This window comes from Cololabis saira, chromosome 20 (assembly GCF_033807715.1).
Source record: "Cololabis saira isolate AMF1-May2022 chromosome 20, fColSai1.1, whole genome shotgun sequence".
NCBI classification, from domain to species: domain Eukaryota; kingdom Metazoa; phylum Chordata; class Actinopteri; order Beloniformes; family Belonidae; genus Cololabis; species Cololabis saira.
The window spans coordinates 26,544,520-26,572,286 of NC_084606.1; the positions used below are offsets into that span (position 1 = coordinate 26,544,520).

Here is a 27,767-nt window from a genome sequence, read left to right on the forward strand (position 1 = left end):
AATGAAAATATAAGTCTAAATTCATAAAATGAATTTTATCTTCAGGAGTAGGCTATTCAACTTATGATCCTAAAACTGCAGAGTATCCCCCACACCAGGATGGTTCCACCTAACCTGTCAAATGCCACCTGGCTTCACCTGTCAATCACTTGGACCAACAATGGAGTCGTGGTTGAAGCATAGCAGCAATATTTTTACGTTTAATAAATCAGTTACTGATGGCACAGTGCTCTGTTTTAGGTCTTTTTTTTACAACCAAAAGTGCTTTGCGCTGGTTAGGGGGTACTTGGCTGAAAAAATACTTCACAGGGGGTACATCACTGAAAAAAGGTTGAGGAACACTGCTCTAGAGCTTTGGTGGTATTTTCAGATCATCATCTGCAGAAATAACTAAAAGCCACGCGTTATTTGAATATATAGCTTTGTCTTCTTGAAGAATTTTACAGGTGTATTTTTTTTTAAAGTGGTGCTTATTGCTAATGACTTAAGTCTTTTTTGCTTTCTAAGCTGAATTATCTTTGCGGTCTGATAGTGTCAATACAACTTTTATTTTTGATTGTAACCGTTTTTCACCTTGTTGCACTCAATATGTTCTTCGTGAGATGTAATATTCTGTGTTGAACTCTTGTCAGATGTCCATGGACAACAGAAAAAGGACAGCAGGTTCCTCCAGTTTTAGGAGCTTGGTTTTTTGGTCCTCTTCATTCTCACGGCAACCAGCAAGAGTATTGATTGTGGAGGCGTTGCCTCCATGGTGGTCAGAGATTTGCAAAGTGCTTTGTGATGCCCTGGACAACTTCCTGTCACTGGCGTGTAGTCTGGATGGACCTTGTAGAATACCACTACTCAGCCTGTATGCCATCAGCCGGCAGCAGGAGTGTCTACTGCCATTTGCGGTAAGATAGATAAGAGGCGAATATTTCCAGAAGCACATTCCCACTCCCTTGTGCTTCAGCTTTATCTTTTCTGTATCCTATCATCCAGTATACATTACTTTATCCGTATTTCTTCCCCTTTCACTTCTTGTTTATAGCAAGTTCGTGGTAACTTGGCCAGGCTGCATTCCTGCGTGGAGGAGCTGAGGTCTATTCCAGGTGAAGGCTGCATCATAGGAGCAGCCAGAGGAAGTGATCTGCTGCATCAGACAGTGCTGGACAGTCTGCAGCAGTTTAAACAGTACATGAGACACGCTGGTAGCAGCCAGGCTTGCAACAATGCATCAGTGGAGGTAAGCAGGGGTAGATCCCACATAAAGACAACAAAAAATAATAACTACCTAATAATTACTACCAAAAATAATAGTTTTTTTTGTTTGTTTTAAATCCCACATTGGTTAAACCTGCATGCAACCCAGAAAAATAACTTAACTTAAGTTCTTGCTCAACCCCCTTCTTCTCTTGTTTATTTGCATGAGAGTATTGTAAATCACACACACAAAGTTGGATAAGTTGAGAGAGTCTGGAAAGTTTACAGCTTGGAGTCAAAACTGGAGAGTGAATCCAGGACAGCAGACACACAAACCAGACGCTCCACCTGAAAGCTGCATCGCTCTGTTCAGTCTGATGCACCCAAAAATTATACTGTAGTGTATTGATAAAAGTCTCCTGGAGACTATTTGCAAAAACAGCAGGCACAAAAGAAAAAAGGAACAAATATGTCAGGACAGAGTGGGGAAAAAAGAAAAACTCTCCTCTGGAGTTTGTGTCCTTCTCTCTTCCATGAACTGGAACTTTCTGTTTTGTCTCTCGTGGGAACACACACACTAGTGGTTCACATCGGACAGAGGTGTTTCTGTCGGTTGTTAAGAGGGTAATTCAGATTTGCTGCAGAAAGTCCAAAACTGGAACTGAAGCATCATGGAGATGCTGGGGATTGAACCCAGGACCTCATACATGCAAAGCATGCGCTCTACCACTGAGCTACATCCCCACATGTGATGTGACAAACTGTAGCATCAACAACACAGGAAATCTGTCACATTCCCCCAAACAGAATTATTTATACATATTTGAAGAGATGAAGGAAACTACTGTGTTCTCTCATGTGTTATCGTGTCGGACAAATCAGAACTTGCTTTTTGATCCTTTGAGCTCACATCATATTTGAAATCTGTTACCAACCAGAAAAATAGCTCATTGCTTGTCACATATGATATTAACATAGACTAAGATAACAGTATCATATATCAGTTGAGCACATCCACTGAAAATCAAGTAATCTCTCTCAAATATGTGTTTCTTTCCTTTCATATTCTTCATTGAGGAAACTCTCCTCAACTGCAGAGTAGCTCGGACCAATAGATCTTCCATGGATTTGAAGAGTTGTACTTCATGTTTATGTAGCGAAGAGCTTCTGCTTATACCAGTTAAATTAGCTCTCCTCGTGTCAAATTCACTCTATTTATCAGCAGCAAAAACATATCGAATTAGGAATGTTATTAGTTTTTTTAAACAGTCCGTTCTGGTGGCTGAGAGCTCTACAGTTTTACATGAAACACTCTTCTTTTTAAATGCAGCAAATGGGCTCTTCTCATCTGCCAGTGAATCATCTGTCAACAAAGAGTTTTGAAACGGAAATCAGAAACGCTTTAGAAGCAAATGAAAAGGCACCAATTCAACTTTTTTTTTTATGTCAGCGGGAAATAGTTAAGGAGAAAAGATCTGTATAATGCTGGTGCTGAAAGCACGTCGTTTATTGAATTTAAATAAAGACAAGTCACTACCCTGCTCGTTAAATCTAGTCTTCCAGACTTCAGACTGAGGGTTGTTTATGAGAACGTTCAGATAAGGCCGGCTGTTTTTTGGAGGCTCTGGACATGCTCTGGACAGATGATTACACTGGGACCCAGTGTCCAGCAGCAGACATGAATAGCGCTATTAGGAAACAGAGATTCGCAGCAGCGACACAGCAGCTTGTCTGTGTGTGTGTAGCACATCCACTAATAGACTACATGTTTTTTTTCATATACGATTCATGCACTCATGCTTATGCCCGTCGTTATGATGGGACTGCGGTTCAGCAGCCGATTCTACTTTTGGCTTCAGTGTCAGAAACAGAGACCAACTCACACGAATGATCCTGTTATAATCATCATTTACTGTTAATGTAATGTAATGGTGTGCTCAGCGTCAGCCTGACATATGTTTATCTTTTCCCCCTATCAAGCATGTAAGTGTCATCAAAAACGAATTTCCTGTCTTCCCATTATTAAATTTCAGTAATGTTAAAAACATTTTGCAAGTAAAGAAAATAAAAATGTATGAATAAAGATTGCTCTGTTTCAGAAAGCATCTTGGCACATTTGCTGTAAATGACTATAATTACAAAGCCAGATCAATTTAAACTCTTTTTTTCTGTCTAGGGGTTTTAAAAAATCTGAAACCTGTTTTTACAATAAAAATGCTGCAAATCTTCAGTAAGTAAGTCATAAGAGGGCTGCAAGTAATTGCAATTATATAATATTTTTGCAAGGCAGATTTTATACTTTACATCTAGATCTGGACTTTTCTAAAACCTTAGTTAGTACCGAGGTTTTACTTTCAAAATACTTCTGCTATAACCTACGTCTGGATGATCCAATCAACAACGGTGATTTTGTGCATCTCTTAGATGAACTAAGTGTAAAGAGTTTGTAATTTTCTGGGGATCCCAGGTTGACAGCACCAGATCAACACAGTGTAGCTAAACAGAGTCTCAAAAAAACTAAAATGAAGTGAGACATAAAAGTTGAGATTGCCTTTAGTTTGCATTCATGAATATAGTGTAGACTTGAGCCCGTGTAAAGTACGACATGCTGCTTTCATACAGGGTGGTAAATTATACTACATTTAGTTCAGCAGCTGGTGCGCTGCATGTGACGTCTCTAAGATGCATCACAAATCTAACAGTCACACACACAGAAAAAGCTTTGTCATGTTAGTAAGAGCTTTTCTTCTGAGGATCCACTCATTCATGTAGACATCTGGAATATTCTAAAATATGCTCATTTTGAGTGGCTGTTGATTAATGCAAACATTTAATCACAAAACTACTTGCAAAGCAGTTACACATACTGCACTATAGCCTCCTCTGTGACTAAAACTGCTGGATACGATGGTGTGACGAGGTCTCAGTATTCATTTATGCAGGAGTTTCATATTCATAGATTTCAGAGAGCGATTCACAGCAATTATGACTGAAATGTTTTTGGTCATTTTCCACAATGAAATTAATTTTATCTCTGACCAACATTGAATGTCTCAAATTCCAAAAGCGCTTGCGTCATGCTTGCACAATCGGACTCTTCATACATTTTTATCCCCCCAAAATTGGGCGTTAACAGATACTCAATATACTCAACTGTTATATTTAAGATAATGAGAACATTCTCCTCTCGTGCCTTTGATCCTTCACTTCTCTTCTCTTTTATTCTTCAATTAATCATGGGGTGTGCAGAATTTTATTATTAAACTGGAGTTGTCTTGAAACTCTTTTTTTTTCTTTTTACTATTAATAATCCTTTCCTCTTTTTTGTATTTGTCTTGTTTTATATTGCTAAGACTATTGTGTTCTTGCTGTTTTCCCAGGTGACTGTGGTGACCAGCCAGCCGGGGCGCAGCGTTGTGCATCAGTTGGAGACGAGGCTCAAAGATGCCGATCTGGTGTCACTGAGGCGGTTGCTGGTTGTTCAGGTCTGTGGAGCAGCTGACTCGGGCCAAGACACGCCATCGCCCGAAGACACACAAGCTGAAGGTAGCAAATCCAAAAGATTGGATCACATACAGACCACACAAATTCAGAATCCATCAGTTTCATTTGAAGGAGTATTTGTTTGCTTCAGTTAAAACTCAACCCTCAAGATACATGCAATGGTCTGAGAAACTGGCCTAGTTTCATAATCATATGTCATTGTTTCATAAGCACATGGAGATTTTAATGATGCAATGTGAAAAAGTAGACAGTGTGATGGGGATACGAAGAATAAAGTGAGAGACAAAAACTGCAAGAAGGAAAGAATGATGAGAGCAGAGTTATGTGAGAGCAGTGAAGCGTTTCTTGTGAAAATATTGGAGTGCCCTCGCAGATATTTATCCAGTGGTGATAAATTACTGTCTGTATCTGTAGGGAAAATGTTTTGGCTTCCGTTAAGTCTGTTATTCAGACATTTGTGTGATGTTAAAACAATATACAACAAGCTGCACGCTTTTCCTAACCATCACAGTTTTATCACTTATGTAATGCCCGATAACCCGTTATCATCGTTTACGTTTCAGACTTTGACATAACATCTAAATCTTCTTGCTTCGTCCCAGTTTTGTTAATTAAAGTTTGATGTTTCCCTCGCTGCTGATGATGTTGGTTGCCGAGCAGCCGGAATATTTAGTGCCGTTAAAGTCCTCCAGCATCAGATAGAAGTGCAAATGTCTTTGTTTTTCTTCTATTGACAAATATGAGAGCTGCTTGCTGCGGTCTGTTCCCAGTAATACGAAAAAATATAATGTTATTCAACAATGCTTGGAATGAAAATGTGGAGGCACGGTGTTGTCGTTGATGGAGACCACACCCTTTCTGCTGGGAATGTTGTTTTCTCAAGGAAGTGTTTGGAGCATGATAGTCTGTTGAGTAGGTTAAGCCTCTGCGCTCACAATCCTGTCAATACCAGGACTTCGACAAGTCCACTAATGTTCCTTCAGTTTATTGGAGTTTTTGGTTTTTTTTCTCAACAGCATAGAAAACATAATTGTCGCTTCTGTGACATATCTATCCGTGGTCTCTGTTAGTGTTTGGGTGGCTTAGAGTGTGTATCATCTGTTCTGCGTTACTTTTAAAGACATGGGTGTGTTTACGTCTGCTCTGGAACTGTGAACTAGTTCAAGCGGCTTTTAGTTTGTCTGAAAGTGCAAGTCCATGTGTTTTCTGTTACTATGCCTGTTTTTCTCCTTTTTTTTGGTAGAAGTACTTAAATGTTGTCACTCCTGTGACCAGATGTAACATCTGTGCACATTTTCTGCTTGCAGCATTTATAATAATAATAATAGATTTTATTTGTTGGCGCCTTTCTGAGCAGCCAAGGACACCTTACAAAAAACATAGAAGATACGAATAAAATACAACAGGAAATAAAATACAGAAAATTAGACTGGATAGGCAAGTCTGAACAGATGGGTTTTAAGATGTGATTTAAATTGTCCAATGGAGTCAATCTGACGGATGCAGCGGGGGAGAGAGTTCCAGAATGAAAGGAAGAATTCGAAGAAGAGAAAGTGTGCATGTTTCACATTCTCCATACCATGTGTACACATATATGCTATATAGGAAATGAAGAAGAATGATTATTATTACCTCAATTTTTTTCCGTTTTTCTAAAATATTCTGCCAATGAAAAAAAGAGCCATCAAAGCACCTACATCTGCACATCTTCATCTCCTTCCTAATCAGACTGAATATACAAGCTATGGATGTCTGTTTATTTAGTTGGGGTGTATGGCATGTTTTATTTTCAGATGTGAAATACTAAGGAACGCTCTTGCATGTTGCATATACAAACCTGATGGAAAAATTCTGAACATGAAGTATATCAACATTTCACGGAAGATTATTGTCTTTGTCATCTTTTTGCTGACTTGCTGATAAGTACCGTAGTATTTCTTCTTGAATTTCCCATCCTATCTATCTACCTATCTACCTAAAAGCAACATTGACAAAGACAGTAATTTCTGTTTAAAGCCAGAATTACAGTAAAAGTGCTTCTGTTGAACACACAGGCACGGGTGCGTTGACCGCTCTGAAACCTGCCTAAGTTGCTTTACATAAATTACCCTGCAAGGGAGATTCTTCTGCTTTAACTTCCTTAAATTTTTGTTTTTTATTTGATACATTTATGATATATGAAAATATTCATATAGTTCCAGAGTTGTATCTTTTTTTTAATTACTGTTATTCAATTATTATTAATGATGGAAGAATCAGATGGCAACTTAAAGTCTTCTATTTTCCAACATCAGACCAGAAAATCCTTTTTCCGTTGCTTCAGAGTGAAACTTTATGCTCCCTACAAGTTGAAGGCTTTTTTCTCCTTCAAGGGTGAAGAGCTGTTCAGTCCCAGTACCTTGATTTCCCTCTTCACGTTCTGGGATTGAAAATGCTCAAACCTTCACTACAGTGTTCCTTTGTCGATTTTTTTTATTTATTTATTTTTTAACTAGATGTTTAAAGGGGACCTATTGTGGCATCTAATACCTATTTTAAACAGGCCTTGAATGTCTTAAAAACAAGCTTTTGATTGTTTTTGCGAAATAAATTAGAAATTCAGCCTCTTCCCATTCTCTAACCTCATTATCTATGCAGGATTCTGAGTGGGCGGGGAGGCTATGATAATGAGGCTCTGTGCTGATTGGCTGCCTGAATGACGCGATACACCGCTACGGAAGCTGGCGGAAGCTCCGGCCGGCGGAGTTAGTTGTGGGCGTGGTTTCACGCATCGGAGGCCAACCTATGTAAATTGCATTTTCGTTACGTAATGACGGGAACAGAATCTGAACGGCTCGTAGAAGCCACATCACACTGGATGGCTCATCCGGGCGGCTGTACAGACACTGCAGAATTTGGTTGCTTTCCTCCTTCTCTGAGTTGGCAGTCTGAGGGGAGACCACTTTATATATGTTAAAGCAAGAGAACATGTGTTTTTCACAATAGGTCCCGTTATATATAGACGAATCCGGCGACCGGTTTGTGTGCGCCGCCATCTTGCGGCGGCGCCATCGCTGCGGTGGCAGGTGTCAATCTGCCACCGCAGCGCTCTTATTGTAACCTGACGCTACAGCATCATTATAGCTGGATTGATGATGTTAGACAGTGGCCTTCCATAAATAATGAAGGTATCTTAAATTAATGCTGATGTTAATTTATAAATAATGATTTGTTTGAGCGATAAGCAGGAAAGAATAGAGGAATAGGGAGATAAGGGAGTGTATGATTAAACACTGTAATATAGCTCTCTCCACCTCCTCTCCTTACGAGGCACGTCTGCACAATTAAATATTACCTGTTTATGTTTTGTTTTATTTTAGGTATCCAAGAATATTTTATTGATCGCCTGGCGTCCGATGACGAAAAAAAACGCAATTACAGGTCTTTAATTGAAGGGCAGAACTATCTCAGCTCCGGATGATACAGAATACATACATACATAACCCCAATCTGCAGATAAAACTAGTTTGTTGAGGAAAAAATATCAACTCTATTTGTAGCTGCAGAAGAAAAAAATAATCTCCCGAGGAAAAGAAAAATATTGCTCACGCCATCGGAGCCTCTTCAGCATAAAAAAAAGAAAAGAGAAGTAAGAGTAATAAAAAAGATGTAGGCTACTGTATGTTGTTATATTATACTAATTTATTGAAACACATGGCGAGTCAAACATTTACCAAAGCAGCTGCCAAACACTAAACAAGGTAGTAAGACGTGGGTTCTGCAGAACTGCGGCAGTAAATCCTCATCGGAGCTTCATTCTTTAGTAGTGATTTCATATGAACCCAAACCGTTAATAATCATTATTTTCTCCATATACCGCTCCCTGGCTTCCTTGTTTAAGGTATCCAGGTAAATTCCAGTTCCTTTCCAGCAGTTTAACATCTTTTTTTGCGTTCCGTCTGTTCACTTGGTGAAACAGAAAAGTAGTTTTGAAAGTCCCTCCCGTCTCCATTCACTATCAAAACAAATGCACGTGACGGGACAGGAGTGTTCCGATGATACAAATACATTAAGAGAGCCTGGCAGGGAGCGGAGTAATAGATCCATACGTATATATGTCTATGGGCTGGAGCGGAGGAGCGGAGCCGCCACCGCAGTAATGGCGGCCGCTCGACTTCCGGGTTTCGCCGGATTCGTCTATATGTATATATATATATACACCGGTATATATTGTTTTATATTAACACAGGTGGGACCCGAAGGATAAAATAGGAGGAGACCAATGCTTCAACAGAGCCGTGGCGCATTTATTAAGAACAAACAAAACATAAAGCGGGCTCCCCCCCACTAGGTGAGCCGATAAGCTGGTCTGCCGGACTTTAACCACAGCAGCCTGGAGAAACCTGCCACAAACACGGCTTCGTCACACACAAAGGCCCACACAGAGCCACGAACTGCAGCTCTCCCCAGGTATTTGTAGCTGGCCACGCCCAATCATGGCTGCTTGGCTGCAGGTGTGATCAATGAGTGGGAAGGCAGGGGGCGGGACCTGGGAAGAGGCAGAGCAGAGCAACCACACACACAAACAGACACAGAGGCCACAGGGCCGTAACAATATATATATATATAGTATATAGTATAAGCAGTATAAGCTTTTACCAACATGCTTGTTTAAGGAATGAGAAAGCCCATGCCACATCAGCTGGGGTTTAAACAACGTCCTGCCAGTTGAAAAGTATTAATCACTGCGGTATTTTTCCAATTCACTTACTTGAATCCAGATTTGACCGGTCAATGCACTTAAACACGTTATTAAATCGAGACACAATATTGATCCTGGGAAGTCTCATGAATCTGAGTGGATCATTTAACAATGAAATATTTATTTTAGCTGTTAGAAAGAGAGAGTAGGAGAGAGTAAGAGCAAAAACTTACTGAGTGCAGTGTATTAAAGCAGGGTAATCATATTTTACAAAAGCCAACTAACAAATTGTTTTACTTAATGTTAGATGTCTTATGAATTCATGCTGTGCAAAGGTTCAGCATTTCCTAATGCAGCATTGAGCAAATGTCGTGTGGCTCATGCTTCTCAAGGCTGACTAATTCCTTCTGACAGAAACTCTTTGCTCCTCATCATATTTTCACAAACACTCATTCAAATGGTTTCCTATCCACTTCACTTCTCGGCTTTGTGAAAGCATTTATGTCATTTAAATATCAATTTCATTTGAAAATGTTTATTTCAGCTGCATATATTTTGCACCTAAATCCGGGTTTCAAATATCAGTCCTTCTCCTATTCAAACACCACACTCAGAAGGATGACTGTTATCCCACCCATTGATCTGCCTTCAGTGCATTCAGCCATCAGCCTTCAATCAATACACCTCTTTATTGCTTTTCTAGTTTAGTTTTGGGGTAAACGTGATGGTTCAGTTCCACTTGAGGGTGGATGCACAAACTTCCCATAAATCCAGTGAAAATACATTTTAAATACAGTCATGAAGATGAACCAACTAGTCATTATTCAGCTAATTTTGACCTCAGTTCAGTGTTTATCAAATTCAGGCACTTTCAATGAACAATAACGTCACTTATTTGGTATTCGAGATCTCGTCTCCAGCTTCACAACCCCACGCATAAATATTTTGGTCACAATGTACACTTAATAATCCCTTCATCACATTATTACAGTATGAGAGAGCATATTCTTCGGACCATGAGAGCTCACACCAGCAAACACCAAGCTAGGAAATTGTATTTCTTCTTTTAAAACCCTTGCCCTCACTATTAGTCGATCTTTCTGTTATAATATTTTAGAGGTTAACATTGAGAATTTTTGGTATTTTCTATTTCTGAGATACAGCATCTGATGAAACAGCAGTTGGATGAAGAAAAAGATGACAATGATGGATTATTATGTTTTGTTTTAATGATATCTACCTATCTTCCCTCCAATTACAATTTTACGCGACAATGACACTTTACAAAATCACAAAATTTACAAATCAAGAGTGCACAATTCTTAATGAAGCCCAAAGAAAAACTGTTTGGAAAAGCACAGGATCTTTTCTCATTTTCATGAAAAATGCCTTTAATATGATGAGAATATTTTTACCTCAACTGTGTGATGTAGAATAACATATAACAAAACCTCTAAGCTTATAAAACAGTAAATCATAATGGACATTTAGATCTTTCAGGCTGATCTGTCTCTCAATAAAAAACGTATTTGTCCATTATGTCTCCTTAAATCCTCTTTCTCTCTTCAGCATTATTCACTTTCATAATTTTCTTCTTAGTGTCATTCTCTTAAACCACAACCCTAACTGCTCATAAACATTTTTATAGCACTGTCCTGCGTTTGTCCTTTTTACCCGAGTGCATATATATCTATAAATTACACACTATCTCTCTTTGCACCTCTTCCCACCGTGTGTGTGTGGATATGTAGGTATTGTATTTCTGTGTGGTCCTTGCCAATGTAATCTTCCCTCATAATTTTCACTTTTCCTTTAATCATCCCCTACTTCACAGAGTCTGACGTGCTTTATCAAAGCGGAGCAGAGAGATAGCAGGACTTTTCCTCTCTTCCTCTTTTCTCTTTCCAGCTAGTTAATTACTTTCTCCACCACCACCTTCCTATTCCTATGCCTTTTTTAAGGAGATGGAAAAATATAATTCTTTGCAATGTCATGTCTAATTTTACGTAGTTGTACTTCGCACATTTTTTTGTGAAGTATCTCTTTACTATTCCTTTTTATTTTTCTCTATATGAGTCAACTTAAATAAACACCCACATTGATATTGGTTTATTAGTGGGAAAGGTGGCACACACGGGTGCTTGCTGAAACTTCTTTCAATTGAACTTGAGGAAATGTTTGGCAGACCAAGACCGAGGAGATTTATAATTATGAACCTACAGACTGTAACCAAACAAATAAATGAACCATATAAAGAGAATAAGGGGAGCTTATTCCCAGTCCACACATAATACCCTGCACCATAACTCAATTTATACAGCACATAGTACCAAAGTGGGTGTTCTTAACTGTGTAATCATGTTAACTGTTGTACTGCACGGAGTGCCGCAGGTGTTGTATGCCTTTTTATTTTCATGACAGCTTCCTGAAACATATAATACTCTATTTGTTTTCAGTGTCTTGCTGTGTCTCCTACAGAAGACTTAAGCTTGCCGTACCCCACACAGTTGTACTTGTATGACAACACGTCCCACAAATCTACTTTGAGCCGCAACAATAATGGCTGTGAAAATGTTCATCCCTTAAGAGGTGGATTATAATCCACTGGCCCAAAACCAGGATTTTAAAAAAAGCGTAAACCATCACTTCATCCTGAGGACTTGCAGAGTGATATTTCTCACATTACTCCGGAGTGAACTACTTTTCTCAGTCGCTCTGTTTAGCGCGACTGCTTCCGACAATACAGGGCAGCAATCCCTTAAAGATGCCTTCGCCAAATGAATCATTAGAAATGTTACATTAAATTATATCATCTGTTTTCTGAAGGGTATTGAGATGTGCACAGAAACCAGCTGTAGCATGAATCCGTGAAGATAAGCCCCCACAATCCACAGTGCTTGCCGGTGCCAATTATCCATGAAGTCCAATGCCATTTTTGTAGATTTGTGGCATTCAAAAGCAGTGAGAGATACAGCATTTTTACATCATCATGCAGTTCTGAAGTTTAGAGGAGACACGTGTGAGAACCTAAATGTCCAAGTCAGACGAGTCTCTTTCTCTGCAAATCCATATCTATGAATGAGCAACTGAATCTCAGGATGTATTCTCAAGTTCATGCCTGGCAACAGTTTTATGGATTACAAAGTAAGCTTAGTCTCAGTCCATCCAGGCAGTGTAAAAGTAATTAAGATGATGTGACAACGTATTGCTAGGATGAGCGAAGCTCTCCATCATGCTTTTCTTCATCTGGACAGCAGCATCTGGGTGTGGAAAACAGATGGCAGCCTGTTTTGAGTTTGTCAAACACAATTTAAAAGGAGTCTGCAGGAAGGAGAAAAGGATGTTGATGACGAAACAAGACAGATACTAGATATCTATATTTTACAAGTGAAGATGCCTTCTTTATGACTGATAGACTGAGACTGCAGATGCACATCACTGCTTAAAATACGTATTGAAAACATCAACAATGGTGCACAGAACTCAGCATCGTAAAGAAACATAAAAATACTGTTTGCATGTGTTTTTATCGACCAGTTTTGCATAAAGGAGCTATTCAAACATAGTGGCCAAACTGAGAAAAGCCATTTAAAATGTTATTTGCTGAATGAGAGGAGTCAGCACCGTCCTCAAGCGAAGAAAGAGGGCAGCAGCTGATTCTCTGAGTTGCGTTGGTCTGTAGAGCTATCCGGCAGCCGATCAGCCCGCGCTGCAGGGTGCTGCAGCATGTTAACATACTTTCTTCTACCGCGGCAGCAAACCAGCAGCAGCTTCCCACAGAGAATGTTTCTTCTGAGGTCTCACAGGAAGTGCAGGCATTGCTATGCCTTCTTCTTCGCAGCAGTGATTTGTTGACTAGCAGAGACTTTTTTTAGGGGTACCCAGGAATTTAAAACTGGATTATTTTCACACAGTCCCGGGTTATGAAGACGGGATAGTGGTCAGCGCTGCACTTCCTGATGTTCAGGGCCAGTTCTTGGCCTTTCTTTGTACGCCGCAGGATTAATTCATGACATTTATATTGTCAGGCCAACTCATTCCACATGAGACATAACCACTGTGGCATCATCGGCGGATTTTATTACGACAATTGCTGTGTGGGGTGGGTGGAAGTACAGTCATATGTGTAGAGGGAGTAGAGTAAATGACTACAGGCCGCTCTGTGGGGAACCAACGCTGAGGGCGGGGACTAGGTGAGGGCCCGGCCGGGCAGACTCAGAGATGTCTGTTAGAAAGTGTCAAAGTCTGCGTGCAGAGGTGGGAGGAAAGTCCCAGGTGGAGCTGTTTCCTGGTGAGCATGTCTGGTGTATTGAGGGCCAAACTGTCCATAAAGGCATCCACACACAGGTTCCTCTGTGCTCCACATGTTGTAGTGCTCAACCACTAAACTGGTGGAGGTCAAAGGATGGAGGGATACTGGCTCAAACGTATCTCAGTATGAGTTTGCCAAGGCAGTCGGTGACAATATGAGCGAGTTCGATGAGTCTAGCCATTAAGACTGTGAGCAGCAGACTTTTCTGGGACTGGGTTGATGGATGCTGGTTGAAGACAGCTCGGGCCATGTGCAAAGGATAGATTAAATATTTCAGTGAGAGCCTTCCTTTACCAGCTGCTTCACCTCATGTTCCTGGGCTGTCATTCCCTGCATGCCAGTAACAGGAGGGTGCGTGTGTGTGTGTGTGTGTGTGTGTGTGTGTGTGTATGTGTGGGGGTAAAACTGGTGTTTTTAATTAATTGGCTCCCAAAAATCTTTCTTTTTTATTTAAACAAATACAAAAATGAGGTACCTCTGGTGTGCTCAGAGCACTCATTACTCCTGTGTGAACTCTACCCCTGTGGGATGTTAATAAACACCATCCCTACATTTTTGTCTAATTGGTTCAATATAAAGGCAACTTTCCACTTTTCACCAGACATTTCCGTCTCAGCTGCCGTTCCAACCACACACCTGCAGTCATTAGCCCAGGTTCCCTCTCACCCTCCGAGCCTCTCACTCTCTGTTTTTCTCTGTCTCCCTCATTCTGTTCATTTTCCACCACCGTCAGCTTCTTGGGTTTAGTGGGTGGCAGCAAGAGGAAACTCCACCCAAACCCCCCTGATATGTGCACACCCCCATATCTGCAGCTACTGCAAAGCATGCAGAGCACACTCTCATGTAGTTTTGGCACAAGATGCCAGTTTTTTTTTCTTTTTTTTCTCAGCCAATAATTGTATTATTGGTTGCGTGCACGTGCACTCTGTGCCAAGGTCAGGCTGTTCACACCTCTGCATTAACAGACTAGCAGGTGGCCACACAGATGGAGGCTGGCACCTCTGTGTACAAAAGGATACTGAAAATGTTAGTTTTCTCCTTGAAGCTTGCTTGCGGATCTGCATCACATGCATGAACTAAAAAACATGCTAATTTTTTTATCTGACTTTCCAATAATACCCTAGGTGTTGTTCGGGGCAGAAGTACCTTTCCAGAGAAAGTAATAGTTAGAAAACAAGTGTTGCAGATTTAAATAACGTGGAGACAGAAAATCCTGTTTATAACAGAAAACTTCAAACAAAGGGTTTGGTGCCAGATGTCTCTCCGTGTGGTTTTCAGATACATGTTTTGGCTGCCAAGAGAAATAGTCTCAGCTTCTTTCGTTTCTTTTTTCTTTCTTTGCTCAGAACAACAGATGGCCCGTAAAGGGAATATCAAGTGAGTAATCAGAGATACAACTAAAACTAAGAAAGGATTCCTCAGAGGCGTTAGCAGCTATCAAACACCCAGGCGGCCCACTTGAAAATTGCCTACCTGCCACTGTCCTGCTCCTTTATTTATGTCCCTCTTTGGCTTTCAGCCCCCTCAGGATTAGAGATTGAGAGTATAACACGAAAGCTTATAGGTATTTTGAGAGTATTTATTCTGTAACTGGGCGAAAAGAGAGGCAGTTATTTATGATTTCCTGTCTTTATCCTCAACTATTGAGTAATAGCTGCGTTTTTTTTTTTTCATTCACGGACCCTGGCCTCCGATCAACTTTGTTGAGAACTGCAAAAAGAACAATTACTTATTGTTATGGCCTTTTTTTGTTTTTTTCTTCCTTTTATTTGGACTTTGAGACGTATGTACTGTCTCACTTAACTTTACTTCCTGTTTTATGTCTATACGTCCTCTCTTCTTGTGAGTTCGTTTCTTGCTGTCACATCAGATTTGAGTTGGCTGATTGCTCCACGCCGGTGTTCACCATTACTCACACCTGTATAAACACCGTCTGTGATTTCTTTCTCTACTCTTTATGCAGGTCTGTGTCTTTTCCTCATTGGTTCTGTCCTGTTCTGGTTTCCTTTGACTGCTCGGTTTTCTACTGGACTTCTGTTTTTATGACCTTTTACATCCTTCTTGCTTTACCTGAATCCCTCTTTTACCTTTATTAGCCTTCGTTGACACGTGTTCTGTTTAACCAACCAGCTGCACACACATATTAGATTGTGCCCAGCTTTCAGCTTGGTTTTCAAACCCTTTCTTCATCATCCCTCCTTCTCTTTTTTAGAGGTTTACACAATTATTTACTGGTCTCTTTTCACAACTCATCTGTATATTATCTTTAGGTCTCTTCTACAACCAGGGAGCCTTCCTCCCTGTCTTCTTTAACCACGAAAAAAGAGAAAGACTTATGATAATGATCCGTTTTGGTTTGGCACGATTATTTCTTGTTGACTGTCTTACACAACACAAGTGGTTATCTCCTCTAATTTAAATCAATAGTTTACATGAAGATGGATAATACTTTTCAGAATATTCTCTGGTTTCTGTTCCTTCTCTGTAACCTTTACATTTTTTTATATATTTTCCTGATGTACAGTATGCTTGGCGGACTTTCTCTCCTCCTTCTAATCATTTATTTTTTTAAATCTCAGGATTCAGTCTGAGTCAAGGCAGTTGATCTGCTACCGCTTCTTTAATCCTCTTAATCCTCCTCTATTAGTCAACACTGCTTTCATACAGTATATTGCGCTTGTGGTATTCTCATTTGATGGAAATGCCTGGAGGAAATAAATATTTATATCATTAGTTTTCTTGTGTTTAGATTATAGATTATCTCCTATCCAGCTCTTTCTATATCCCACTTTCTGTTTCAGACATAAAACTCCACAGGAACTGTAGCATATGCCTGCAATGGTTGAAGGATGTATTGCTCTTTAATAATTATTCAAATCTCTTTGAATGATATCTTGTACTATATTTTCTATGACAGCCAGACAACAAAGGCCTTTTGAAGAGTCTGTCTGCTTAAATTGTCCCAACGACCGCTCGGCTTTTAACAGAAGCGACTGCCAGGCAATTAGGTCGCACAGCCACTGGCCTGGTGTGTACCCGTGTTTTAGACCAGATGATCAATATCCTATTTGTCAAAGTCTCAAACGGCATCAATGAGCTATTCATCATTAAGGTTCACACAGACACTGTGACAGGCGAGGACAGAGTGGGTGCTGTCGGCGTCACCGTGTAGGAGAAATATTCATGTCAGAGGGAAATTCCAGTTACACCAGCACTTCCTTTGAGTTTATCAGCCCGTTGTTTGTGTAAGGTAGATGAGTTACGATGATTCCACCATCGCCTCCCCTTTCGTGCAACTGACTCATGCAGTCGTGTTAATGTGACTTTTTTCTATCTACTCTATGCAACAATACCACCTCTGACCATATGGTGGCAGCATAGCACAGAAACGGTAACGTGTCAGCCCCAGGCATAAAAAACACAACTAAGTGCACTTTTAAAGAGGCAAAGTGGTGGTAGAGCAAATGCCGGCCTGTCCCCATTCATAAGTAATGTCAGTTAGTGAAACCTTTGTCAACACAGCAGATATATATGAGGTCTGATGTTGCTTTACTATATATACTGTATTTTTAGTTATACAACAATCAAATCTACATTTTTCTTAATGCAAAGCTATCATAACCATAGAAACAGTAAAACAGAACAACACGGTCATTTTTTATTGTAAAATAAACTAATGTGTTAAAATATCTATTAAGCGGTCTAGTAGTTGATTTACAAAGACATAGATTTAACCAGAAAAAAGGGATAAAAAAAACATTAAGTTAAGCACATTAAACAACTTGAAATTACATAACGACTCCAAACTACACATGCTTTAATGTAATGGACTGTTTTCTACAAAGACCAAAAGCTCTGGCCTTTGTAAATCTACAAAATGTTTCCTGGAAGCTTTCATGAAGATCTCCATCACTACAGGGCGCACTGTCCATTATCCCCATCAAGACATGCTTATCTCCGAGGGAAAACAGTGGAGAAGCTCAGCTTCCTCCTCTCATGAAGCATTAGTGTCATTACTTTAAACACACAAGCTAATGTTTGTTTGGTCAGTGGACATATAGATGAGGCGCTCTCCCTAATGCACGGATAAAAGGCATATTTATTGGCCAGGCGAAATGGGCCTTGCATCATGGGTAGGAACAAATACAGTTATACAAAGGTTATGTGTGTGTTTTTGTTGGAGCTAGCCAAAGCCCGTTAGATACATAATTTCCCCTCAAATTAAATTTGTTTAAATATTTCCCTCTCCTTCCCACTGTTGTGGAAGAAATAGACAAATGGCAACCCCCTTGTCTTTGAACAAGCTGTGACAAATTAAAACTGCCTCTGAAAACCCCCAGAAGGTTTTCATAGAAAATAAAATCTAAAAAAAACAACTCAATATCGTCTATCCTGATACAATCCAGCAAATCAATATTGACATAAATAAATATTCATATCTTTAAATTGTTCTTTGCATATCATTTATGTGAGCATGTGTGAATGGTACATTCATTTTGAAAGAACACAAAGCTTGTAATAACAATAAGCATAGTTTTATGATATTTTATATTAAAGCTATTAATTTGATGTCTTTACTTTGCTTTTGTCATTCCTGATACTGTTTTGTAGTTTAAATATAATCCATAATATGTCTATATTGATGATTATGTTTTTCTATCTGCGGTTTTATTGATGTGTTTGTCATGTACACTCCTGTACTCACTATCAGGTTATTTAAGACATATTTCATTCATAATTGTAATTTTATTTGATTACTGTTACTATTTTCTTCCTGGAATAATTTCTGAGGATTGGATCATTTTTCTTACCCGATGAGACAAAAGTCACCCTGATTTAAGACATGAGTAATCCGCTGCGCTGCATTTCAGTAATAACTACATATGAGGCTTTAAACCAAAGAAATAGCAACTCACTTCCTGGCATTTTCATTCATTTTCATTATTTGTTTGTCATGAAGATTAATTTTATTAGTAAATAATATCAACATGATCAATATCAGCATCTATGGGGCATCAATGCCCTCACCTGTGGCTGTAACCGGCAAAGCTCCCATCATGTAAACTTTAGTCTTCTGATTTTCTTGAAAAATTTTACTGGTTGAATTAATTTATTCTGTAAAGTTGTTAACTATACAGTGACATTATTCATTACTCTTTATTTTGGACTGGTCCTGGATCGGAGGAAATAAATAAACTGTTCATGTTGAAAAGTTAACTAAAAATCGAAAAATAACTGTAAAGCTGCGTCAGTTTGGCCATTATTAAATAATTTTTCAAGTGTACTTTATATTTAGCCGACTCCAAGGTAAGACGACCGACTCTTCAGCAGCTCCATCTTCTAACGTCTTCCCCAGCTATTGCTTTAACCTCGACTGCCAGACGGTGTACACACCCTTCCTATTAATGAGATTCGACTGCCGCCCATTTACGCTTACTTCAGCACACGTGTCGCCGTGGTAGCACGAGCACACAAAGAGGGCATCCTAATGAGATGCGGGAACACAATGAGACTGATAGATCAGAGGGGTGGGTCACCTCCTCTCACTGGTAATTTAACAGTTTCTTAATGGCTAACCAGAGCTGGGAGAATGGGAACCGTGAGAGCAGAGGCAGATAGTGTTTGGACACATGGAAGATAATGCATAATTGATTTTTGAAACTCATATATATCGGCATTAAACACAGACTTGATGAACTCAGCAGGAAACGATAGGAAGAATGCTTTAGAGATGCAGACAGATCGTCCTTCTTGAACACAGATAAAGCATGCTGGAGAGAAACCGACAACCTCATTATTTCGGCTCTTTGCCGACTCATCCAACAAACTTATCAGGGTTAACTGCTCTCACCTGCTCGCCGCAGTCTGTATTTTATTACTCCAGGAAAAAAAAGTAGCTATTTATATTGCTGCTAGAAGTAAGACACTTTCTGTTTTATCTCCCTCCCTCAGACGCGTACAAACACAGGCAGGCTCAGTGGTCTAATTACAAGCATTGCTGTGACAACATGGTCCACCGTCCATCATCCACTCCACCCATCCGTGACTCCTCTATCTCGTCTTATCTTCAGCTGCTACTTCCTCCTCCTGCTCTTTCTCTAAGTGTATATCTCAGCTTCTCTCTTCTTTCTTTCTCTAACTTAATCCGTCTCCTCCTCCTTTCATTTCTGCTCTCCAGGCATCATTATCAGAATCAATACTGATGGATTTCCTCCATATTTTTCAGCTCCCCAAGTATTTTTTTTATCTTATCTCTTCTTACATCTATCAAAAAGGCATATCAGCCTTTTTTCTTCTGTTTATCTTTTAACTGTGAATGGCTTTGTAATTCTTCTCTCTCAGGTTTTACTTATCTATCTCACACATAACTTTAATGCAGATACGCCTGATCCCAAATATCAGAGAAATGCCAAACGTTTCAGAGTCTGTATTTTCAGCAAGAGCAAACCATCTTCGTTGGTTTGTTTATTTTTTTTTCTTTAGGTATAACATGCTCTAAATCTTCCTTATCCCTCAGCTTTCCTTCTTCTAAACTTCACCCAGCAGCGAAACACAGTTCATTTCCCTCAGATGAAGGAAGTTCTCAAACTTTGACCCAGACTCAGAACTAACTTCTGTGTTAAAGCTGTATCTGATGGATTCGCAAAGAGCAGTGATGTATTTTAGCCGCCTCTTGAGCAATTTAAAGTTGCTCAATTCCTCTGACAAGGAGACTCCTTGTATCCTCCATCCATCTTCTCCCCAAGTTATCCTCCCTTCTGTCAGCTTCCTGAGCCTTTTTTCTCCCTCTGGTCCCATTAGTTATCTCCTGATGGGTCATTAACTATTAAACAGCAGGCAAAGGGAGAAAGAGAAGAGGGGCCAGCTCTGGGGTTTGTGTCTGGTCTGAAAGAATAAATGGAGTCTGGGGTATGAGACCGGACAGAAAACCTGAGATGATGGTCTGTCAGGGCCACAGGATCTCTGTCCCTATTCTGTAATAATGCATCAACCCCTGAGATGAAGCACAAGACAAGGAAATAAGAATAAAAACAGTCAGAAATAACCAGAAAAGCAACAGATTTCTGCTTTTGGGAGGTCAGTGGCAACCGGTAGCAGTCATACTGCTTACCTTCATGAAATCAGGTCCTCTCAGACAGATTTAGGAGGATTTCATTAGACGCAGCAACTCTCAAGTCCTTAAATGACCATATAGAGGTCTCTTTATTCACAGAGTTACAGCTTTGGCAGTAGATGTATTGAGTACTGCTGCCACCTCGTGGTGAAAATAAGGATTAACTTCAGCAACGGATAGGGACCATTTTGAAATTAGGAAAATTATGATTTGAATTTAAGGGCAAGTTTGTCAAAATATTGTCGACAGTATGGATAATCTAGTTTATATTTTCTACAAATGGTGGTTTCTCTGTGTGCGCTTGTGCAGACTCGCTGATGCTGGGCACTGAGGTCGACCTGCAGCAGGTGGAGAACACCGTCTTGGCCGTAGAGACTGTGTTTAAGTCTTGGCTTCAGGAGCAGGGAGGAGACGGAGAGCAACTCCATCTGCTGCTCCCAAGCTCCTCTGATAACCCCATTCCAGGTTAGACACACACACAAACCTTTCCTTGGTGTAATCAGACTTTAAATGGAAATATAGGAATGAGATATCCATAAAATCCCTCTCTTGTGGTTATTGGTGCTTGTGTAGTGTGTGTGAAGTGTGATACCCAGGAGCGCCTGATAAGCCCAGCCCTCATCCCCCTGACACCCAGCCTTGGAGTGAAGACTGAAAGCATTCGAGACTTTCTTCCAGTCTTTAACAGCTCATCCAATCAGAGCCCTGCACCGCAGAAACTGAGAGTAATCAAGTAAGTGTGAGCATCAATACTGAAGGCAGAAACAATATATCTCTGACGTAGAACAAAGTTGACTTTTTTTTTCCTCTGTGCACCCAAAGGGAATATCTTTCCCCTTTTTTCTGTCAACATCCACTGCTCTCTATTTCTTGGATCACAGAAAGTGAGGGAGGGAGGATATGTGCGAGCCATGTGCCGTGAGTGTGCTGTAGCATGTTTCCAGTAAAACCCCTGCTGTCTATGAATGGCTCCTTTCTGGCAGCAGAGACTAGAGGAATATTTCCTAGATGAAACGCCCCATCACATCAGAGCAAGCTTTGTTCTGCTCTGATGCTTGAAATATCCCAAAACAACTACAAATGGGCAGAAAAAAATCGTAAAATTACACTCACTTAAATGAATATCAGCTCATATTTTGTGGCACATGGCAAATTAGTGAGGTAAATCAGTTAATTCACCTTTTTTTATCAGCTACTGCAGTTTAATGATAAATAACTCAAGTCTGATGGCCTCAGACTCTTGTCACATGTCAATGGTATCAGTTAGTTATTGGCCAATATGCAAAGCCTGGGCATCAATAGCAGTATAGGGAGAGAGAGAACATGTACGTACTTCTAACTGATCGGCAGCAGACATCTCGTGGTTGCTCAAAAGCTTATGTCATTTTCCCCAAAATACACTTTTATTGCACATATTTATCAGTATAAACAAATACTGTAAATGCAGTATGGGATCAGGCGTTATGGCAGTGAGGTAATTTGTATTAGTTTTCCTGTCCTGATTTGCATTAGTTTTGCATTTAGTGCAGTTTGCAGTGGGAACAAGGGCATGGCTATGTGTGAGAGAGAGCGTACAGTATGCCTTTAGAATACTAGTAAAACTTTAAATGATCATGGTCTGTGTTTTTGCTTTACATAGATGTGACTCATGAGCTACAACAGAAACATTTAAATAATGCTGGAAATGTCAAAGTATCACATTGCTTATAATTTCTCTTCGAATGGGATGATTTCACTCTCTGTGCCCTCATGAGATGATGTGTTTTCTTTGAAATCATTATCTAGGTCACACTTTATTTATTTTTTTTTCATTTTGTTGTAGACAGGTCTGGCCTTAAGCCATGCAACCCTAGCCAAAGGTTGTGTGTTTGTGTGTTGCAGGGTGCTTCGTGCAGAAGCAGTGTGCGAGAGCGTGCTGTATGGTCTGCCGTTGCTCATCCGTCCCACCACCTGCTGGAAGCTGGACTGGGATGAGATGGAGAGCAACCACAGCTTGTTCCACGCTCTCTGTCACACACTCAGGGTGTGTAAATATTTATTGTTTTGTTGTGTTTTGTTTGAACATGTGGTCATATAACAGCTACATCTATCGTTTGGGAATCTTTCATAAAAATGGTACACTATTACCAGTTATCAGTCTATTCCTGTGATTGAATTGAATAAAATAAGATACAAGGGGAAATAATTAGTGTATACTGTTGCAGTATAAATGTATTACATACCTACATACATGTGAAGTGAGTTGGAACTGGAGTGGAGAGTGAGGTGTAGCAGAAATCAACCTACACACCCTTGAATGCTTTTGTCTTGTGTGTGGTGCTGGAGTGGGTCTGAGAGAACAAGTAATGGGATGCCAGCAAACACAGAGACAAGAAAGAAAAGCAAACAGGGGAGGGTTCATTGTGATAGTAATGACCTACAAATACAAGAACAGTTGAGCGTGGAAGACCCTATTGCATCATGGGAGGTCCCTCAGAAGTCGAAGCCCACAGTAGCTTCATTAACCAGAACCAGAACCCAGGTTGCATCCCAAATATATATTATGTGACAAGGAGAATTATAAATTCTTTCCAAGCTAAGATTGAAGAAACGTGATTTCTCCTGCCAGTCCTGATCAGAACTCTTGCTGCAGCATTCAAAACCAGTTAGCAGCTGTTTACAGTCATTTTAAGACGTATTACTGATAAGCAATTTTACTATTCCAATCTTGAAGTAACAAATACATAGACTAGCTTCTATCCATCTGTCAGAGACAAGAAGTTCCTTATTTTGATAATATTAAAAAGGTGAAAGAATCCAACTGTAGATACTTTTTTATGAGAGGATTGAAGAACCAATCACGGTCAAAATTAACTCGTGTTCTTTATACTAGTACTAAATGCCAAAGTAATGTCATTTGGAGTAGCTAAATAAGTAGACAGTATATTTTTAAAGCTCTCAGGACAAACTACCTCAGACTTATTTCAGTTTAGTAGCAGGAAATCACCAGTCATCTTGTTATTAATACGTTATACTAGTCTCATTCGATTTTATGTCTGAAATCCCTCATATTGTCTGGAGTTCGATCCAGCTTTATTTCTACAGTACCGACTCACAACAAAATATCAACTCAAGGCACTTTAAGTAGTCAAATTAATACGAAGCCCATGAAAATAATTATTATTCTTTCGCTAAGGAAACCAAAAGATAGCATCATTTTCTTCCCGGATACAATCCCCCATCCTGATCAAGCACCAAGTGACTGTCGGAAGAAGAAGCTCCCCTTTAAAAAGAAGAAACCTTTGGCAGAACCAGACTCAGGAAGCATTACCATCCACCTGGACCGATCCCAAAAGATTTTTTTTAATTGATGAATTTGCTTTTCCTGGTTTTAGAGTCGTGACTTGTTCCTTCTGCTGCAGCTGGAGCCCGATCAGAGACCCCCAGCTGGAAGCTCAGGTCTGTGTGTGAGAGTTTGTTTATAAAAAGAGAAACAAATCAATGTTAGGAGTTTATCAGCTCTTATGTACACACTCAGAGACCCTATGTCTGCTTTTATCTATAAAACAGGAGTGCGTTCTTTCTATATGCTCCAGCCATGCCCTTCTCTCTCCCTCCTCCTGAAGCCCGTGGTCTCCAGAGAGCTGCTGCTGCCCTGCTCAATGCCTGCCGCAGCTCAGGCCCCATCACCTCATGCCATGCAGACTATAGAGGTTAGATGAACTTTGTTTTTTAACTGGCATCTAGAAAACAATTTAAATTAGAGCAGACTTATTAAGAAGTTTGGATTAAAAGAAACAAAAACATACAAAACCATACCGAGGGGTGAAAAAGAATATAAATGGGGTTTGAGATCTACTACCTGATCTGGGTCCCAGGGTTGGCTCATGTAGTAAATAATGTTGACAGGACATTCTGTTGTGAATTTTAAAAGGTGTTTGTTTACCTGAAAATCCTGTTTTCTGTCTGTTTCAGGGCTGCCTCGCTCAACTGGATGAGGAATTTGTGTTAAATCCTGTTTCCCTGAGCAGCTACCTGTACCAGCACCTCACAAACAAGGGCCTCGTCTCACAGCAACGATACCCATACAGGTCAGTAGGTGTCAGGAGGAGACTGTGCATGTCTTGTTGTTATGTGAGACAACAGCATGATATTAATGGGAAACACAAATGCAAAAGAAAATGATGTAATTAGAGATAATCGTCCAGTCGCAAATGAATGAAAAATAAGTATTGTCCAGAAACAAATAAGGAAGACTGTGTGATGACTGCTACACATGACGATCATCATGCTGCTTGGGATTTCAGGCTCCAGTCATCAGCTGCCCATAAAGACTGGCCTCAGGCACTAGAGGGCCCCAGAAACACAGTCAGCCGCAAGCAACGGCAGGTAAACTATCAGAAGTAATCATAACCCTGTGCTGCTTGCACCGTTGACTGAACAAAGTTTCTGGCGTGAACCCAGAGTCAGCAGACAGCAGAACGCATCAGCGCATCAGAGCTTTCTTCTGATAACAAAGTTGTGTGCATCGTTTGTCTTCAGTTTTCATTTCCATGACTACACACTAGATGGAAGCATACAGTGTAAATACATACAGACATAATTAAATAGGCCCTTAGGTTGATGCATGTCTCTCAACTTTCTCACCACTGTTTACAGGGAGTAATTGTTCCTTCAGAATTCAGAATTCAGAGTGAACTCAGAGTGACTATCATCCAACTATGCGTACAGATCATTGCAACATTGTAGCTTGGACTGTTTTTGATGTACAGTGGAGCATTTCAGTCCAGTAGATTTGGTCATACTGAAAACAGTCATTTTAAGATCCACTGTATCTTATTGAGAATACTCTGCTCTAACTTAATTGTTATGTTTGAGATAAAACAAGCATCTTATTTCCACAAACACCACTGACTACTTCTCCATATTACTACAGTAATCTGATAATCCAAACACGGGTTCAAGAACAGGCCTTGTGCAATTTTCACAGTCATTGTAGTGCGAGTGTACGGAGGTCATTCACTTAGAGGCAATTCAGTTTGAAAGATGTCACTACATTTTAAACACTGGACTTTCAACGCCAACTCTGAAACGTTTTATTTTCCCAACAGGACGCCGTCAGATCTTATATCTTAAAGACATGTCAAGGAAGCATGCTGAGAATCATATTTGAGATGAAAAGCAAAAGTGATTTATATGTAATAGATCTTTCTTTTATATAAATCATTTACTACAAAAGTTTAATTTGAAAGTAATAAGAAACCTCAGCTTGTAAGAGAAATGTACAACAACTCACTTTGAATTGCCGTCATAAAATGATAAAACTGACTAATCAAAACAATTTGGTAGATTTAAAAAAACGATTGTTCCTAAATACTTCAATAAATGTATTTCACTATGCAGGATGTGGGTATAGAAGAATAGATATTAAAGTTTGTTTTCATGAGCTTAAAAAACAAAACAAAGTTGTTTTTTTCTACTGAAACATAATATTCCGATTAATTCTTTTATTTCACCATATTTACATAGATGAAGCATGCCCACATGCCACTGCAGATACTCTGCAAGAGAACACACTTTATATAAAATTATTTTACATCACAAAGGTCTTAAAATTAAAAGCAGCATTGGTTTCATTCTCTTTAAAACTAGAGTATATGAAAGTGGTGTTATTCTAGAAGAGGAAGTTCTGGATGGTTTCTAATCTAATAGCTGCTGGATCTACATTTCTGAATGTTTGTCAATGCTACATAATTATTGTAGTTGACCGATATTGAATCAATCTAAATCCTACAACAGTTTTGCTCAAGAACGTCCTATTTAAACCTTTTATAGTTTTAATTACATAAGTTGCAGCTCGCAGCAGCCTGGATGTGTTTAGCTGATGGCCGTGACTCAGAGGTGATAAGCCTGCTGACATGCAAATAGTTCACTTCAGTGCAAAACAGAAAATGTTCATTGCGCTGCTCTTGTTCTGTTCAGTTCTTCGCCACGCTCTGTAACCTTAAGGCTGAAAAAACAAAACAAAAAGTGTTTCGTGCATCGTTCATGTCATCTTTTTACGATGAAAACTGCTTTTGAACTGCAGAGCCTCACCTCCTCCTCTCTTTCAATAATTCTCCTCTCCCTGCTCCTTTGAATCAATCCTAAAAAGAAACACTTTTCACTTGTTCTGTTCTGTCTCTGTTCATCTGCAAAAACCAGGGTCGCCCCGTTGGGTCCAGCAGCAAGGTCAGGGCCACCGTGGCTCCAATGCCCTCCTCCACCTCTCCATCCTCCTCCTCCTCCTCCCTTCTGGGGCCGCCTCCTGCAAAAGCCTTGCGTCCTGCTCTGAGCTTCCTCAGCAGCCGCAGGGCCCCAGCACCGACTCAGCAGCAGGAAGCCGACGATGACGACAACTCCATGACAATGCAGTAAGAGTTGGAGGGTTACGACAACAAAAAGGGGCAGAATGAGCGATGCAGATGCACGTTGTAAGTACACGCACGCATTTGGCTAATTGGTTTCCACTGTAAAGCTCGTGAGCAATCACACAGCTCATAAAAGCTTTACAGAGTTTGTAAAGAAGGAAAGCACACGCCAATTTGCACGTACATGTAAAGAGAGCTGCCGTGATCACAGTCACTTAGCACTTCACCCTGGGTGGCTCGCTCTCACGACATGAACAGCATCAGTTAGACATGAATTTCAGTATCTGAGACAGAAACATTTTAACAAACTGTCTAGACACAGCAAACTTATAAAAACACACACAAAACAATGCAAAGCAGGACAAAAGATGGAAAAGAAAAGGAAACAACAGAACAATGAAAGCATGTAATAAACAGATAGATGATGTAGAGGATTAAAGCTGGATGTTAATAAAAAGCACTTCCTGCGTGTTACAGCACACATTAAAACACTAAAGGAAGCAGTCCACAAAACAACAGTCAAGTTATGTCACAACACGTGCAAACACATCTAAGAAAACGCAAATGTGCACATATTCTCTC

The 27,767-nt window shown here is 40.0% G+C and overlaps 1 protein-coding gene and 1 non-coding gene across 2 annotated transcripts; one reads left to right on the forward strand and one right to left on the reverse strand.

Moving 5' to 3' along the window:
- The first annotated feature begins 638 nt into the window (after positions 1-638).
- On the forward strand, positions 639-27,192 carry m1ap (meiosis 1 associated protein). Its single transcript, XM_061710188.1, has 11 exons — positions 639-896; positions 1,034-1,228; positions 4,566-4,731; positions 21,106-21,261; positions 21,370-21,529; positions 22,678-22,819; positions 24,171-24,234; positions 24,346-24,488; positions 24,751-24,866; positions 25,083-25,164; positions 26,980-27,192. The coding sequence occupies exons 1-11, from the start codon at positions 639-641 to the stop codon at positions 27,190-27,192; spliced, it is 1,695 nt and encodes a 564-aa protein (XP_061566172.1).
- trnaa-ugc (transfer RNA alanine (anticodon UGC)) lies at positions 1,858-1,929 on the reverse strand. Its single transcript has one exon. It is a non-coding gene; the product is annotated as a tRNA-Ala (tRNA).
- Positions 27,193-27,767: the final 575 nt, after the last annotated feature.